General features: G+C 47.7%; 1 protein-coding gene across 5 annotated transcripts in view; it reads left to right on the forward strand.

Moving 5' to 3' along the window:
- The first annotated feature begins 2,123 nt into the window (after positions 1-2,123).
- The window catches only part of LOC126545637 (uncharacterized), a 152,116-nt gene continuing 137,844 nt past the window's right edge, over positions 2,124-16,395 (forward strand). For all 5 annotated transcript variants that reach the window (XM_050193563.2, XM_055061540.1, XM_055061539.1 and 2 more), the window contains exon 1: positions 2,124-2,261. In XM_050193563.2, the coding sequence (XP_050049520.1) occupies positions 2,136-2,261 (126 nt within the window). In that variant the 5' untranslated portion in view covers positions 2,124-2,135. The remainder of the gene's footprint in view (positions 2,262-16,395) is intronic.

The following is a 16,395-nucleotide window of genomic DNA, read 5'->3' on the forward strand; positions in this document are numbered from 1 at the left end:
TCATCTGCGAATCGCAAGTTACTAAGGTATTCTCCATTAACGCTTATCCCCAATTCTTCCCAATCCGGGTCTCTGAATACCTCCTGTAAACACGCTGTGAATAGCATTGGAGAGATCGTATCTCCCTGCCTGACACCCTTCTTTATTGGGATTTTGTTGCTTTCTTTATGGAGGACTGGTTGTAGAGCCGCTTAGATATCTTTCAGTATTCTTACATACGTACGGCTCGTATACGCCCTGATTCCGTAATGCCTGCAAGTCTGAGTACATAGGCAATATCTTTACCCTAAGACTGTTGTTAATATTAAGGTCCAATAATAGCCTTGATTCCTTTCCTCGGAGAGTCGAGTGGTTCACCTGGGTTTGATGCAGCTTTTAACAGAAACACGCTTATTCCGGTCGGGAATTCTCACTTTTTCAGTCAGTGCATTTAGAATATTTGATAATTTCTCTTACATATATGTTGTGGATATATATGTTTATGTACCCTTAGATTAACCTAGAAGTGCATTGGTCATCTGCATCTCTTGGCGCCACGTAGTTAATAAACCTGGTTTATTTCACTATAATATTGTTTTCTTTGGTCATTGTCCCAGGTCAATATACCATGCACCAACAAGAAGCGCGCGTAAAATGACACGATAACAGTACGGATACTAAGAGCTTTATTAAAAGAATCCCTTAGGGCGACACCACGGGCCGCTCCCACGTGGGGACAGTTAGGCCTAACCTAACCGCCGCATATCGCAGGCTCTCTGGACAGCCCAAAGCTGACGATGGTAGTCCGGGCTCTTGATGGCCGAGTTCCACTTCTGTTCAGTGATGTCCTTATCCTCTCGTAACGAGGGACACCGCCAGAGCACGTGACCTAAATTGCATGTCCCCCCGCAGCTAGGACACTGTGCATGAGGTACGACCGGAAAGAAAGAGTGTATGAAGGCCAGACTATAGTACAAGAGCTAGTCTGAAGCATCCTAAGGGTTATAGCTTAAATTGACGTCTTGTGAGCTTTTTATGTGCTGGAGGAAATAATCTTCTCTCCAGATAGAAATGTTTTGTGAATTTATTAAAGGTGAATAGATCGAGTGTCCCGGAACTCTTGGACATAGGACTGTACAAGGCTCCTCGTCCCGCGCGGAGAGTTAGTACGCGGGCCTGGGAGTGGGCAATGTCATTGAGATTGGTGAGCGAGTCCAGATTTAGACCCAAGTGTGCCGGAAACCAAGTAATCGTATGTAGAGTGATTACCCTGTTCCTGAGAATACTGTGGGCCTCTTCCGCGATGGAGCCCGAGGCGAACGCCCTTACTGCCGATGTAGAGTCTGTGTATATTTGCATTCTGTTGTCGTCCAAAAGAGCCAAAGCAATAGCAACCTTCTCCACGTTACGTAGCTTCATGTTGCAGATAGGCGGCTTAATTCTGTGGCAAAAATTACGTGTTGCTTTTAGAAAACAATGTTACAAATAGCAGTTGACACGGTTAAAACCACAATTGGTACCGGTCGACAAGAGTCGCGAGCGCACAAAAGCAAGTAAAAGCACAAAAAAATTTGCTGCACAGACCTATTGCGAGAAAAACTGGGCATCCACCAGCGTACGCGCAGCGAACGTGCGCTCGATAGCAGACGACGCATTTGACAACGGCAGCAGAATTTAAGACGTCATGTTGTATAACCCCTGCCTCAAATATGTATACGTAGCAAAAAGGTATTAACATAAGTTTGCAGTTGAAATAAAGCACCATTATAAGAGCGTACGCGCGCAATCGGTCTCAACGCCCCCAGTGAAATAACGTTGTTTATGCCTCGAAGCGCGTCTCCTCCCCAATCCAGTTCGCTCGCAGCGCCCCCGCAAAATTTTTCAACACGCAGCGCCTCAGCGGGAGAGCGCCGTTCGGGCCACTCTACTATTGTCCAGTACACTCTTGCCAAAGTGAAAACCCCACCAGCGCCAGCGAGAACTCTCTGTGAAAAAGAAATTATTTGGAACAAGCTGTAAAAATAACAATAACTTTGCATTGACATGATTCATAATAAAAGCATGAACGTTACGCTTGCGACCGTGAACAAAATATGGTACTGTGGCTGCGAGCGATATGCTGAATTCAGCAACATTGGCAGACACAGACGCACAGCATGGCTGAGATTGAGCAAGTGGTGTTCGCAGACTCTCAGTGTGTCGATCCTCAAGCGCCTAGGAGTCACGACGCTATGTCAGAAGCCGACTGTAACAATACCGCGAAAGAAAGTGCCATTCATGAGGTAAAAGAGATGCTGTTGGACCCCCAAAAGTGTCACTGACTTACTAAATGGAATGTTTACGTTGGGAGTAGTTGCAAGGCTTACGTCGCGAAATTGCTATCCAAGATGGTTATGTTCTGCACTGTCGTCGTGTGTGACACTTCAATGTTTTTGTGTGAAGAATACTTTGTATACTGCGAAAATTACCCCAATAAGTCGCGTACGGGCGCTGTTACTATTGTGCGCGTCATACCTATAGCGTTAACCGCGAGAGCTACCTACGATTGTTTCGTCAATTTATCCCTCCTGGTTTGTAACTTCCTCAGTGCGTTGTCATTTTTCGTTACCGCGGTCGAGCACTCGGTGATGTATAGTCATGAGTAATACCACGGTCTTCGGTCTTCATTTTGTTGTCTCGTCGAGCAAAATGAGGACGTTTTAGTATAGCTCTAAAGCAAGGTGTGTTCACGTGTATGATGTATTAATCCTTCCGCCACCCCCTTCTCTGTTCGCGTTGCTTGACAATATTAGTGGGTAATACTGTGCGAGATTTATCCTTATGTGACCTGGACTGACATCAAATTACATGACTGCCTCCGCGCTCGCCCACAGACGGCGAATTTTGTTCCCGCCTGGTCTCGCTCCTGCTATTTTCACACGCCTCCCCCACAGTGCGCGTTAATCAGTTTAGACAAGCTTTAGGAAATCGTGGGCTAGTTTAACTTTTGGTCATATTATAGTTTTTTAGCTCGCTTAGTGCTGAGATGCTTATGTTGAATCTGCATCATAGAACGAGCCGAATAAATGTACGTTTTTCAGCGCGTTTCAGGCTGTGAAATATTGCATGGAAGCATGCATTTGGGGGAATGTTAGCATGTGGGTTTATTATTATTATTATTATTAATATTATTATTATTATTATTAGAGGCCTTTCGTACCGGCCCTTTTCGGTGTATTGCATGAGAATAAAGTTCATTCATTCATGAGGCGTTTCTGGTGTAGCTAACAAATATGAACGTGACGTGGAATTTCGGGTTAACTGGGCAAGCCACCAGCTATTTGTTTTATGCCATCGGTTCTGTTGTCTGACGATATTTAGACCTTATTTTTTGTTTATCATGTAAAGGCGTTTATTAGTCACCGGCGTTTGGACCGACCATTAGCGCAGGGCACGGACTCAGCTCGAGCGGCATTCATGAGCAAAAGCGCTGAAGTGGACGACCCGCTATATCGTTCCAATCCTTCTCAAGAATTACCCCTGGGAACGAAAAGGGGGCCACCCGGCGACCTAACAGCTTGTCACTATGAGTGGGTCATAGGTCTTGAGGCGGTCGACATTGACAGTGTCTCGTCCACGGCGGCGCATGACCTAAGAGGGTTCAACTAAAGCCCCTCCATCCACGCGTCACCGCCGCTTTCTTAAGTAGTGCCAACCTTTGTTGTGCGCCGCCTTATCCCTTCACACCAAATCCGGTTCCGGCATTTCCGGTTCCGGCGTTTCCGCTTCCTGGAGTTGCGCTGCGAGAATTTCCGCTTTGACTGCTGTTAGATGATGGTGAGATGCCCGCGCGTGCTTAGCAGAGCTGTGACAGTCACCATAAGAAGAATGCAAATGGGACAAGCTGTTGTATTCCGCTGAAGTAGTAGTTCGCGGTCGCTGTTTTCAGAATGCACAAAAAATGGCAGTGGTCTCCAAGCGCCCAGGCACTACATTCCACTGTACGTTGGCTCTCGTGGTACAACCCGTCGCAGGTTGACGCGAAGCAGCGAACACGATCAGATCGCTGATTACAGTAGGCGGTGGTTCTTGGATAGAATAGTCACAGTTTAAACCGCAGCTGGTGCAATTAAAGCCTCTCCATCGACACGAAAGTAAACAACACTAAAAAACATAGCTTCACTTCCACTCGGAACAGGAAGGTGTAGCTACGTAAGTTCCGCTTGATGCCGGAAGCTAAGGGGGTGAGTGGGAGAGGAGTGTGGAGGAGGAGGGTAGGTTGGCAGTACTTAACCTGGTTGGCGGAAACGTGTATGGAGGGGCTTTAGGTTCAATGGGCTCGATCACATAGTTGACCGGAGATGTGCGTTCGACGACGCGGTAGGGGCCTTCATACTTGGGAAGTAGTTTCGACGAGAGCCCAGGTGCAGTGGAAGGGACCGAGAGCCACACAAATGCTCCTGGGAGGAATGTGGGCGCAGTGGTGTCACCGCGAAAGTTCCGGCGCTCATGGTCATTTGAAGTAAAGGCCCACGCGAGATCTCGACACTTTTCGACATGCCTGGCTGTGGCAGAAATAAGCGTGCACTCAGATGCATCCGGCTTGTACGGAAGGATTGTGCCGATTGTGTACGACGGGTGCCGGCTGTACAATAAGCAAAAGGGTGAAAAGCCAGTGGTTCTCTGAGTGGCCGTATTGTAGGCGTAGGTTGCAGACGGCAAAATGGCATACCAATTTGTGTGGTCGGAGGCTACGTACATTGCGAGCATGTCGTCAATGATACGGTTGAACATTCTGTGAGGCCATTGGTCTGCGGATGGTAAGCAGTAGTTGTGCGGTGCACAACGTGCTCGTCGACTTCCGACAAGACTCGTCCGTGATCGCTGAGCAACTCCTGTGGTGGACGCAGTACGAATCGGCGAAGAAGGAAGGAGACAACATTGCGCGCTGTAGCCGCTGGGAGAGCGGCAGTTTTGGTGTATCCCGTGAGGTGGTCAACAGCCACGGTAACCCAGCAATTACCAGCAGATGTCAGGGGAAGTGGTCCATACAAAATGATGCCGACGCGCCCGAACGGCCGGGTAGGGCAAGGTAACTGTTGCAGACCAGCTGGCGAAAGGCACGGTGATTTCCGGCGCTGACAATCGAGGCACGAGCGAATGGACTTCTGAATGCTGCTGTACTACATCCCGCGCCGAATGCGCTGGTATGTTTTGGATACTTCCGAGTGCGCACGCTGTGGATCAGAGTGGAATGACGCGCATATTTCAGAACGCAGAATGCGGGGTACTACTAGCAACCACTGGCGGCCATCGGCGGTGTAATTTCGTCGGTGGAGTAGGTCGTCGTGAATGGCGAAATGGTGGGCTTGACGATGTAACGCGCGAGTGGTTGGCTGTGAAAGTCTATCAGCGAGTATTCCAGTGGTCCTTGCGCTGTTCGGATGGAAGAAACGGCAAGCTGGGATACGGAGCAGTGGGCATTGTTGTTGGGCGAAGGAGAGCACGAAAGGGCGTCAGAGTGCTGGCGGCTGCTACGGCAGAGCACGCGAATATCTTAGCCCTGCTGGCGAAGTGCCCAACAGGCACTGAGCGGGCCTGAGGGGTCCTTCAGTGATGACAACCAAGCAAGTGCGCGGTGGTCCGTGACGACATCAAATAATAAGTTCCGGCCATACAAATATGGCCGGAACTTATTAAGAGCCCAGATGATCACCAAACATTTTTTCCGTAACGATGTAGTTACTTTCAGCTTTCGTAAACGTGCGACTTGCACAAACCACAATGTATTCAGAAAACCCGTGTTTGTGCTGTGCAAGGACTGCACCGAGGCCAACACCGCTGGCATCATTGTGCACCTCTGTAGGGGCCGTCAGGTCATGCGAAAGGGCGTCAGAGTGCTGGCGGCCGCTACGGCAGAGCACATGAATATCGTAGTCCTGCTGGCGAAGTGCCCAACGGGCACTGAGGGGCCTGAGGGGCTCTTCAGTGATGACAACCAAGCAAGTGCGTGGTGTTCCGTGACGACGTGAAATGGGCCGCCATATAAATATGGCCGGAACTTATTAAGAGCCCAGATGATCGCCAAACATTTTTTCTGTAACGATGTAGTTACTTTCGGCTTTCGTAAACGTGCGACTTGCATAAGCCACCATGTATTCAGAAAACCCGTGTTTTTGCTGTGCAAGGACTGCACCGAGGCCAACACTGCTGGCATCGTTGTGCACCTCTGTAGGGGCCATCAGGTCGTAGTGAGGCGAAATTGGGAGGTGAAGTCTGCAAATGGCGCAGGATTGCGAACGCCTTGTCGCACTCTGATGACCACGAAGTGAGGGGCCCGCTGCTTCCAAGGAGCTTCGTCAAGGGCAATATGATGGTGGCGAAGTTTCGGATGAAGCGTCTAAAGCAGAAACGCAGATCTACAAAACTTCGCAGGTCTTTGACTGATGTAGGTTTAGGGAATTCGGCAATGGCCCGAAGTTTGGCTGGATCGGGAAGAATTCCATCCTTGGAGGCGACGTTACCTGGAATAGAAATGTCAGCTGCTGAGCAGCAAACCAGCACTTCTTGAGGTTGAGTTGTAGCCCTGTGTTTGTTAAACACGTTAAAACAGACCGGAGCCGTTACAAGTACGTGGGGGAAGTCAGGGGCAAAAACAACAATGTCGTCAAGATAGCACAAGCACGTGTGCCACTTCAAGCCATGCAGAACTGTCTCCATGATGCCCTCAAACGTTGCGGGCGCATTACCAAGTCCAAAAGGCATTACGTTAAATTCGTATAAGCCGTCGGATGTGACAAAAGCCGTCTTCGTCCGATCGGCATCTGCCATGGGTACTTGCCAATACCCTGAGCGCAAATCTAGAGATGAAATGAATTATGTGCCTTGTAGAGTGTCAGTCGCGTCGTATATGTGCGGGAGAGGGTAGACGTCCTTGCGACTGATCTTGTTCACACGTGCAGAACCATCTTTCTTCGTAACTAGGACGACAGGGGATGCCCATGGACTGTTGAAAGGTCGTATCATGTCGGCGAAGCATGTCGTCAACTTGTTAATTGATTACATGATGTTCCACAGGAGATGAATGATACGGACATCACTGCAATGGTGGTTTCAGGCAAGTATCGATGCTATGTAACAGTTGGTGGCCCAGGGAAGACTGCCCTACATTGAAAGAACAAAATTCTTCTAAAAGGCACAAAAGCTGAGACTGCTGGACTGGTGTAAGGGCATTGGCAATAGAACCGAACACATCACTGGGCGATACATCACACGTAGAAACAGCACTGAGCGCACTGGAACTAGCACAGTAATTGTCATTGCGCACGTCCATAACTTGCACGACTTTGATTGCTTCTACATTGCTAAAGCATTCCCCTTGGAACAGCAACATAGGGTATGGAAACGGGTTTCAAACGAAAATGGCGCTGTAGCCCTGTGTGATGTCCATTGTCGCAAAAGGCAGCATCAGACCTTTCGAGTGAGAAAGCGGTCAGATGGAGACAGTAGTGCAACAGTGTCTGAGATTTCGCTGCAGGACATGGGCACGACCATTGATGCGTTTGGAGGAATGTGGGTGTCGGCTCGGACAAGTAGTTTCCTCTAAAGCGAAGAATTGTCAGTGAGTGGCAAATCTAACAGCGGCGAGAGTTCTATTTCGGCCCGTGCGCAATGAATAACTGCATTTTGGCGCGAGAGAAAATCCCAGCCGAGGATAACGTCATGAGAGCACGAGGAAAGGATGATGAATTCTATGGCGTATAGAGACCGTCTGCAATGATAACTCGAGCAGTGCGAGCTGCCAAGGGGTGAACATGCTGAGCACTAGCTGTGCGGAGGGACAGTCCAGAAAGGGGTGGCGTGACTCTCCGAAGTGAACGGCAAAGCTTAGCGTTCATACCACATAAGGCGGCTCCAGTGTCCACGAGTGGAGATGCACGAACACCATCAACAAACACTTTGATCACGTTCGAGGGACTGCGGTGAGGACTTTCACATTTCGACGTGGTCGCAGTCCTTGCCTCTTGGACTGCTGCGATTAGTTTTCCTCGTCCCAAGTTACGGGGCAAGGTTGCATCGGCGAGGGTGAGCGACGATGTGAAGGTCAACGGTGGGTAGTTGCGGTCGGGTGCAATGTCGGCGACATAGACGATGGGGGGCTCTAATATGAACGGTTGGACTGGCTTGTCACGGTGCGGTGCTAGGTGGCTTCACATGATTATAAAAACGTGCGATGTGACCGGCGTAGCCGCATGGGGGGGGGGCTAAGCATATTGGCCGGTTGTCGGGAGTACTACGCCACCGGCTTGCCGGGGCAGCTCCCATCCATGTCACAGGACGCATTGTATGGGGCGGCTGCTGACATGACTGCATGGCGGTTGGCAGTCGTGGTCTAGGCATGAAGTCGTCTGAACGAAGAGGTATACTTGAAGAGAGTGGCTGGGTCCCCGCAACGACTTCAGCGTAGCTGAGTGGTGCAGCCGCAAGGAGGTGTTAGCTTTAGTCTGGCAAGACCTTGGTGATTTCCTGCTCGATTGCGTGATGGAGCGGAGGCGTAAAATTTGATGCAGGCTGTTGGAGATGTGGCGGCTGAGCGAAGGATACCAAGGAGAGCCGGCGTGCAACTTCCTTCCGAACGAATGCTTTCATTTTAGCAAGCAACGCTGACTGGTCGGAGATGGTAGCCAAACCAGCAATGAGGTTGTCACATGAAGAAGGGCGACATGTCAACGAGCACTGTTTGTGTAGCTCCTCGTAGCTTTGGCATAGTGATGTCTGTCACGGACTGAGGATTCTTGGCAAGTAGCATGTTCAAAACATCGTCCTCTATCCCTTTTAAGACATTTCTGATTTTGTCAGACTCTTGACACCGTCGCATTGACTTACTTACACAAGTCCAGTACATCTTCTATGTAGCTGATAAATTATTCACCCAGCTGCTGTGCATGTTCTCGCAAACGTGATTCTGCTTGCAGCTTGCGCACAGCAGGGTGACCAAACACAGCCACTAAAGAGGTATTGAACCACGTTGGAAAAGCTGTCTCATGGTTGTTGTACCAAAAACTGGCGACACCCGTGATATAGAAGAGCATGTTGCTAAATTTGGTGGGATCGTCCCATTTGTTGTGGGCGCTTACCCTTTCTTATGTCATCAACCAGTCCTCGACGTCGGTGTCGTCTGTGCCGCTGAAAATGGCAGGGTCCCTGTGCCGAGGCACACCAGAGCAGAAGACCGACTGAGGAGGCGCTTACTGGGATGCGTCTTCAGGCATGGTTGAGCATAGGGTACAGGATCGAAGTTCCAGGGTTGACGATGTAGGTCGAAGCAACCTCCACCACTTGTAAAGGCACTTACTGGGATGCGTCTTCAGGCATGGTTGAGCATAGGGTACAGGATCGAAGTTCCAGGGTTGACGATGTAGGTCGAAGCAACCTCCACCACTTGTAAAGGCGTTTATTAGATGCCGGCATTTGGGACTGACCGTTAGCGCAGGGCACGGACACTCAGCACGAGTGGCATTCATGAGCAAAAGCGCTGAAGAGGACGGCCCACTATATCGTTCTAGTCCTTCTCTACAATCATAACTTTGTCACTGCGGTTGCACAAGTAGAGAGAGAAGAAACTTTATTAATGAATGGCCGGCAGTTTCGTTGTGGTGGCCTCAGGTGGCGGCTCCAAGTCCTTGGACTCGGGCGGCATCTTTGGCTTGCCGGACGGCCCAGAGCTGGTCTGCCAACTCTGAACTTTTGAGAGCCGCCTCCCAGCGGTGGTGACGCCGATGGAGAAGGTCCCCGGCGGGCCCCGCAGCCGGGGCGGCGTCGGGGAGAAGCGAGCTCGAGGCTTCCCGTACTGTGATAACGGCCGCGATTACGGATGCGTCGCGAACGGATGTGGTCCCATTACCGTGGTTGCCGGCACATTCCCAGAGCATATGTTGCAGCGTTGCTCGCTGTCCGCAAGCTTTACAGGCATCTGTTGGATATAAACCTGGGTAGATGTGATGTAGGACCGCGGGGCTAGGGTAGCTGTCTGTCTGGAGCAAGCGTAAAGTTACGGCCTCATTAAACACACACACACAAACATGCACAAGTAAACAGAGTTTATTACCAAGATATGGGGAAATGTACTGTCAAAAGTTGGCCACTGTTTATATTTTCTCTATCACAAGGCATTTTTGTATGAATCTTGTACAGTGCTACTTGTGCCTGTTTAGGAATATTGTTACATTAGGGAAAGCAAATATCACATTGAATGAGCATTCTGAATTTACTGATTACATTAAAAATGCTACAGATGCTACATCTCTATATTCTCCTGTATACTGTTCAATGTCCGCTGAATGCGAAGTTATTCAGTACTACATAACAAGGTCCGAACACTGTTGGGACCTTCGGTCTTCAACCATACCCTCAAAAGAAATTTGCTGATTTGTTAGCTTGACTATCTCTTTCCGCAATTATTCCACTTGCAGTGGCTCACAGCATAGAACTGGCATCATTTTTTGAGTTTTAACAAGTTATCTGGCTTATATCATTTTTGTATACAACTTATCTGAAGTGTGTCACTAAAGTGAAACAAAACCTAAATTTTCACTACATTTTGCTGCTATGTCGCTGAAAGTGTGGCTAAAAATTTTTAGTTAATTTTGAGTACCATAGGAATTTTGGAACACAATAATACAAGCTAAGTGGTGTATATTATCTAAGCATTTCATGTTCATCTAGGGTCCACACAGGTGAGGAATAAACAGTGAATTTACCGTCAGTGTGTAGAGGGCTTTTACTTTATTAATATACTTGCAAATCAATGGATGATGACAGCTGAAATTCTGCGTTTGCCGTCAGATTTTGGGGTAACAAATGCAGCATGATTCAGCTAAATGAACATGAATAATTTGGTTTTTCTTGCATGAAAAGGTACCGTTCACATTATTCCTGCAAAATTTCTAGCTGTCAGCGCTCGTGAAAGGACTGCTAAATTCTGACAAATGTTTGGCCGCCTGTTAACACAGCAATGAAAATTTTAGGACCTTTATACAGTTAAAATCCTACGTTTCCACCCCTTGATCTACTGGAAAGGCTCTTTCGTGTAGTATTGATTTCAGGGTGTCTACCAACCGGGAAAACCGGCAATTCTCAGGGATTTTGAGTAGTCTGGAAAAAGTCAGGGAAAACTCGGGGAAATTGTGCCTCTATCGGAGAAAATTAGCGATAATTTTGTTGAAAGCGTCGAAAGTCGCGCTAATGCTGGCTTGAGTAACAGACAGGAATCGTAATGAATTGTCTTTGATGCCCTGTTGTCGGCTGGAGCAGTTTCCAGTGTACAGTTCAACGACCAACTTTCCGGGTGCCCAATAATTTGGACAGCTTCGTGGCGGCACCACGTACCCCATAGAGTCAATCTATCAGAACGTCTGAAATTTAAGACGCAAGAACCCTTTGCCGTCCAATTTTCCGGATTTTTCGCCGTGACCGCAGGTCCGAAACCTCATTAAACAAAGCCACCACCACTGCTGTTTTGATTACCTCGCCAACTCGAACCGGCGCTGTTGCACACAGATCTGCTGGCAGCCGTAACACACCACTGCGGCAACGCTAGACCTAGCTGCTTCGACATTCGCTATTAAGCTTCTTGCCATTGTGTGTAGTGTTTTTAATTGGAAGAATTCGCTGCTGTCAGCAATGGCACTGACTGCGCCTTTATGGTCCTCGCGATTGGCTTAGAAGCTTGGAAAGCACGGTGCGTTGCATAATGCCGGTTTCCGAAAGTCAGCTTCGTCTCTTTACAGAAATGTTACTTGGTGTAGCATACGCAAAAGTATTGCAGTGAAGCATAACAAGAGTGGGAAGGGGCTATTGCCACGAGACACAGTATGTATTCCTTAATTATACATGCATGCATCCGGTATCTCCTGTTGCTGTAAGAGCACCGATATGCCTAATACGTGTACCGACAGGCCTTCAGAGCGTTTTTGAATGTGCCTGTGGTGGTTTGAGCCCTTAAGGGCAGTAAATAACATGCGCTTATTTTTTCCAACTGGCCGATTTTTCGAACGTTTTCGTGGCCCCTAGGGAGTTTGAAAAATCGGACGTGGACTGTGCAACTGACCAAGATGATGCTTCAAATGTTCCGTGGGGCGAACGAGTGGCGGAATGAGAACAGGAACAGAAAGAACCTAGGCATTGCGGAATGAACAGGAAAGGAAGCGTGCTGCCGCCGTTTTCGAGTAGCTCGAACTCAAAAAAAAAAAAAAAAGTGTCCGCTGATGTCCAGATGCAGGTGTTCCTCATCCAAACCAAAATAAACTCTTTATAGCAGTGAAACAGAACACTCAGACGTCATGCGCGGGCTGAGAGTATGTCGGGACAGATGAGGTTGACCTTATATCTACGAGCTGTTGAGAGAGAATCTCAATTGTGACAAAGTTCGGGCCTCATGCCATTGAGCTTGCTATCAGTTGATAGAAATAGCTTATATTCGAAAATATTTGCTTCTGTATGCATCTATTTTTTATTCGTATTTGAGGATGTTCGACTCGATTTGCAATTTTTTTCGAAGACATTTTATTTGCTGTGGATTTTACTAATCCCTCCTTTCTGTTCTCTTTTTGAATAACATAAACACTACTCCTTAGTATTGAAACTGAATTAAGTCATTTTTTTTTGTTTTTTTCATGTGCTTACTAGAGAGTGACAGTATCGGGCAACGTGGTTTCAGCCCCTCTTGACATAAAACAGTTCTGCGTCATTCAGGGAATTTTGCAAAGGCACTCAGGGAAAACCTGGAAAACTCAGGAAATTTGAAAATGTAATCTTGGTAGACTCCCTGGATTTGCTCAAAAACCATGAGAAAAATAAGCAGTGTGTTCAAATGAGCCGGCTGCTCCGATATCAATGCCTTTCTGCACTCTGCCTTATTCACGTGCTACATTCGAAATTGCTACATAAAATTTATTACGGTAGGCTTTGGTAAATTTCTTTACTGCTGCTCATGCAAAATGTTGAATATTTACCTTTCTTTGAAGAGTTAGAGAAAAAGAAGCCAACTGCACGACACGCGAGAGCATGGATGCATGGAGAAGACGACAAAGTAGAAGAAAAGACAGCGTCCGTCATGGACTGCATTCAGTCTAACCACTGTAACTAATGTAAATACAGTTGTTTCATCATAGGCCGTGACCATTTATTCTATATTCTGGTGCCGAAACCCGCCGGTGGTAGTCGCCGGGACTCTACACGCCTGGAGTGCTCATAGGGAACATTGAAAGCGAAGACAACACATTGTAAGGACAGCGGAAACCTCCTCCGAAAGCCAGGCGGTACGACCTGACTGGACCATCCGCCGTTACCCTTCGCCGTGAAGACACAAACTCAGCGTCCATCTGAGAAGGTGAGCGAGGTCACACATTGTTGAAACACAAAATGAACCACCTCAAAGTCCTCAAAGACAAGCGAACGGCGCGACGCCAGATGAATACGCGTCTCATCAATGAAGCGACAGCCGTGATTGAAAATGCTGACAGTGCAAAGATTTCATCTTTGATCGAACGTCTACATGCAAAAAATGTGGATTTGGACAAGCTTAACACCGAGATAGAAGAAGCTATCCCTGAGGACGAGTTCGCGACAGAATTTGCAACTGTGTTGACTTATCAAGATGCTGCGTGAGGTATGTTGGGGGAGCTGAAGGTTCGCGAGTGGCTACTCCATGAAAGTCTGTGTTCTATGACTGCCCCTTCCGCAGCTGCAGGTTCATCACATGCACTCGATGATCGCGCTCCGCGCAAATAATCAAGCTTCTAATTATAGCTGCAGACATTCGACTGACAGCTTTGTCATTGGCCTGGTTTTTGGGAGCAATGCAAGGCGTCTGTGCATGGAAACGAAAAGCTGACGAAAGGAGAACGATTTCAATATCTGAAGAATCTTCTGAGCAGCGCAACAGCAGCTTCAATTTCTGGTCTACAAGCGACAGGCGAGTGCTACGACGATGCCATCGAAATTCTAAAGAGTCGTTTTGGCGATAAGCATCGCATTGTGCAGGAGCATCTACGCTGTCTGCGCACACTACCAGCACTTGCTTCCTCAGAAGATGTATACAATCTTCGAAGGCTATTGGATTATGTGCAGTGCCATATCAGAGGCCTGAAAGGTCGAAACGTCAGTCCTGCCAGCTATACAACTATGATGACGGACATTCTGTTGAAGGCATTGCCAGCAGACATTGTCATTGGCCATTACCGAAAAAAACGCAGTTCAAAGTCATCACCGTCTGCTACCGACAGTTCAGGCTCTGTACAACAGCAAGACTCAACGACAGTGACAGCCGAAGAGGAGTTGCAAGAACTCTTGACATATCTTCGCGTGGAAGTTGAAAGCCGAGAAAGAAGTGGAGTTCGTGACTTTAAAGGAAAGAAATGCGCTAAACCACCTGCGGAGAAAAGAAACTTGCACTCCACCTTACCAACAGCAGCTGTCCTGCAGTCTTCCTCGAAAATTAGAGAAGGACTGTCTCTTCTGTGGGTTTTCAAAGCACTCAAATTCAGTTTGTGACAGCAGGATCAACCATGAAGAAAAGTTGAAGAAATTGACTACAGAGAACCGATGTTATCGATGCACTGTGAGAGGACATCTTGCCAAAGACTGTTATTGAAAAGTCAAGTGTGGAACATGCAGAGGAAGACACGTCTCCTCAATGTGGTATCCCAAGTGGAAACCTAAGAAGACGGAACTAGAAATCCCCCTAACCGCGAACAGTCTTCATACCAGCTCTCGTTCGTACGTGGATGCTGAGGTTTTATTGCAGACATTTCGGGCATGGATCATCGGAAAAAAGCAAAAGGCCTACATTCGTGGAATTGTAGACAGTGGAAGTCAGCGCACGTGCATTTGTGAAGACGTATCCAAGACACTTGGCTTGAAAGAACTTGGATCTGTTAATTTACAGCTAAATATTTTTGGACAGACAAGCTCAGTTACCATACAACATCGCCTTGTCGAACTAAAACTTCGCAGTCAGCTTGACAATCTGGAGTAGCTGGTACAGGCCATTGAAGTACTGTTTGTTTGCAAGGATGTTGTTCAAGTACCACTCGAGCATGACGTAAGAATCACTGAAAGTGACGGACACCTTGCAGATAAGCTCTTGTTACCGGGCATGGCTGCTGTTCCTGGTATTAATCTTTTAATTGGTGCTGACCAGCTATGGCAATTCATGTCCTGAGAAATGAAACGATACCATGGCCAGGCAGACTTGGTGGCGCTGGGTTCTGCATTTGGCTGGATGTTACAAGGACCACTTTCGTTTAACACCTCTTTGGAAGCAGCACTCAATGCATGCGGAGGGTCTGGGAGTTAGAGAGCATCGGGATTATGCCAGTTGACAACACTCCAAATAAAGAATCTAATATGGTACTAGAAAATTTTAAACACGATATCGCCTTCGTCAACAGTCGCTACCAAGTAGCCCTTCCGGGGAAAAAAAGCTGCAGACAACTAGAAGATAACCGATTGCAAGCACGGAAGTGACTGATGTATCTCGGAAAGAAAACGAACAATCCAGAGTTTGCCGAAAAATATGGTACCACCATCAGGAACTAAATATATTAAGATGGGTCATGCCGGGAGAGTACCTAGCCAAATTGATGCGCAACCCTCTAAGCTCTTCTACATGCCGCATCACGCTGTTGTGCGGTGTGAGTCGACAATGACTTGAGTACGAGTAGTTTTTGACGCATCCGCTCACGATCCGGATTCATCGTCTCTCAATGACCATCTCGAGATAGGACCTAAGCTGCTAGCCGACTTGGTTGCTCTTATATGTTTTCGCATGAACCGTATTGCTCCGGCGGCTGACATTGAGAAAGCCTTTCTCCAGATTAGCGCAAAAATGGAAGACAGAGATGCCTTGAGATTCCTATGGTTCAAGGATATACCCTTTAAGAGAAAAGCTGATCCTAAAATAGAGGAATGGCGCATGACAAGGGTGCCTTTTGGAACAGTAGCAAGCCCATTCCTACTCAACGCCACACTCCAACACCACCTGAAGGGAGTAAAGGATCAAACAGAAGAAACGGCCAAGTTGCTTGCTGCTTCTTTCTACGTTGATGACCTTCTTATTGGAGCCGATAGTGAGGATTCAGCTCAAAAAGTGTACAGAGAAGCAAATGCTATAATGGAAGACGTTGGAACGCGACTAAGAAAATGGGCATAAAATTCTAAACTGCTGAGAGATCTTATTGCCACAACTGAAGGAGATAGCGCCCCATTGGGTGCTGTCAAGATATTGGGACTCTTGTGGTATCCTCTAACAGACAAGCTGACAGTAGCCACAAAATCAGCATTATGCTTCTTGGGAAAAGATCAAAAGCCGTGTAAGAGATATGTTCTGCAAGCAGTGTCAGTGATATTTGACCTGCTCGGAATGGTAGCACCTTT

This window comes from Dermacentor andersoni, chromosome 1 (genome assembly GCF_023375885.2).
Source record: "Dermacentor andersoni chromosome 1, qqDerAnde1_hic_scaffold, whole genome shotgun sequence".
In the NCBI taxonomy this organism is placed as follows: Eukaryota; Metazoa; Arthropoda; class Arachnida; order Ixodida; family Ixodidae; genus Dermacentor; species Dermacentor andersoni.